General features: G+C 47.4%; 1 protein-coding gene across 1 annotated transcript in view; it reads right to left on the minus strand. All coding sequences in view use genetic code 11, as the record gives it.

The window, feature by feature from the left end:
* Positions 1–156, minus strand: part of EGR_11152 (Histone H2A) — a gene marked incomplete at both ends in the record, with an annotated part of 2,246 nt that extends 2,090 nt beyond the window's left edge. The window contains one exon of the mRNA XM_024500399.1: positions 9–156. Coding sequence (XP_024345187.1) covers positions 9–156 — 148 coding nt within the window. The remainder of the gene's footprint in view (positions 1–8) is intronic.
* Between the last annotated feature and the right edge of the window lie 973 nt (positions 157–1,129).

Below are 1,129 nucleotides of genomic sequence, written 5' to 3' on the forward strand. Positions count from 1 at the left end.
AAGTAGACCGGTGCTCCAGCACCCGCCCACGCGCTCCGCGTAGTTGCCACGACGCAACAGACGGTGCACACGACCCACGGGGAATTGCAGACCAGCTCGCGCCGACCTTGTCTTCGCTTTAGCCCGCGATTTACCTCCTTTGCCCCTGCCGCTCATTGTCCTCCTCGCTTAGCAAGTCACCAACCGATTCAAGCGTGATAGCATCGCGTGACTCACTGCCCCTCCCTTATAACCACCTCTCATCACACTGAGGCACACTTCTTATTGGCTACGCAGAAGTCTAATCACTTTACACATCTCATTGCCTCGTCAGCGTTATCGTCGACTGCTATTGGCTCTGACCGTCTCCTCCCTATCTCACGCGTCGACGGCTGCATCTGACTTGACCGCATCTCGCCTGCTACAATCGTATTATTTGTCGTCCCAGTCGGCATCTTGGAATTGGAGAAATAAGTCTCTGACAATGGTTTGTTTGCGAACGATGACGAATGTAGCCAATGTATCACTGCTTAGGTCAACGTCGGCATTGTGCGTTTTACCGACGTCAACTGCCTCCTTATTGAATTATGTATTAGGGCGCGGAGAATAAAGGGTATTCTTTGACACTGAGGATAGAGATGGTGATCAAATTTGGAAGTTTTGAGCCAGTCTTCGATGTTCATGTCATCTCCAAAAGGGGGTAGTCCTGCAGGCCATGCTACCAGTGTAGGGCGTGGATTGTACGCCTCCTCTTCCTTATTCCTAGTGCACTTTAAACAATCCGTTTAGTTTAATTTCAACACATTTATTGAGAGAAAGGGGATAGAGAAAACGAGTACAGGGTTTATTGTGGTGAGGTTTCGCAACCACTCTTAGGCTCGCAGGGCGTCGACTCTGTCACCAAGTTCGAATTGTATTTGCACCTCCTCTGTGAAAGAAACGTTGAAACAACATAAGTATTACACTAATAACCTCTTCCTTGGCTGTGAGAAAATAAGGAGTTATTCATTCTTCTGGATGATTTCATCCATTGGCACAAAGCAATGCAAGACTCCTTACAGGCCTGCGTTATGGGCGAAAGTCTGCTTGAAATACTTTTGCTGGAATAGAAGTAAATGAAATTTACATCCATAATTATAAGGGTCTCTCT

Source organism: Echinococcus granulosus, assembly GCF_000524195.1.
Source record: "Echinococcus granulosus chromosome Unknown EG_S00423, whole genome shotgun sequence".
NCBI lineage: Eukaryota > Metazoa > Platyhelminthes > Cestoda > Cyclophyllidea > Taeniidae > Echinococcus > Echinococcus granulosus.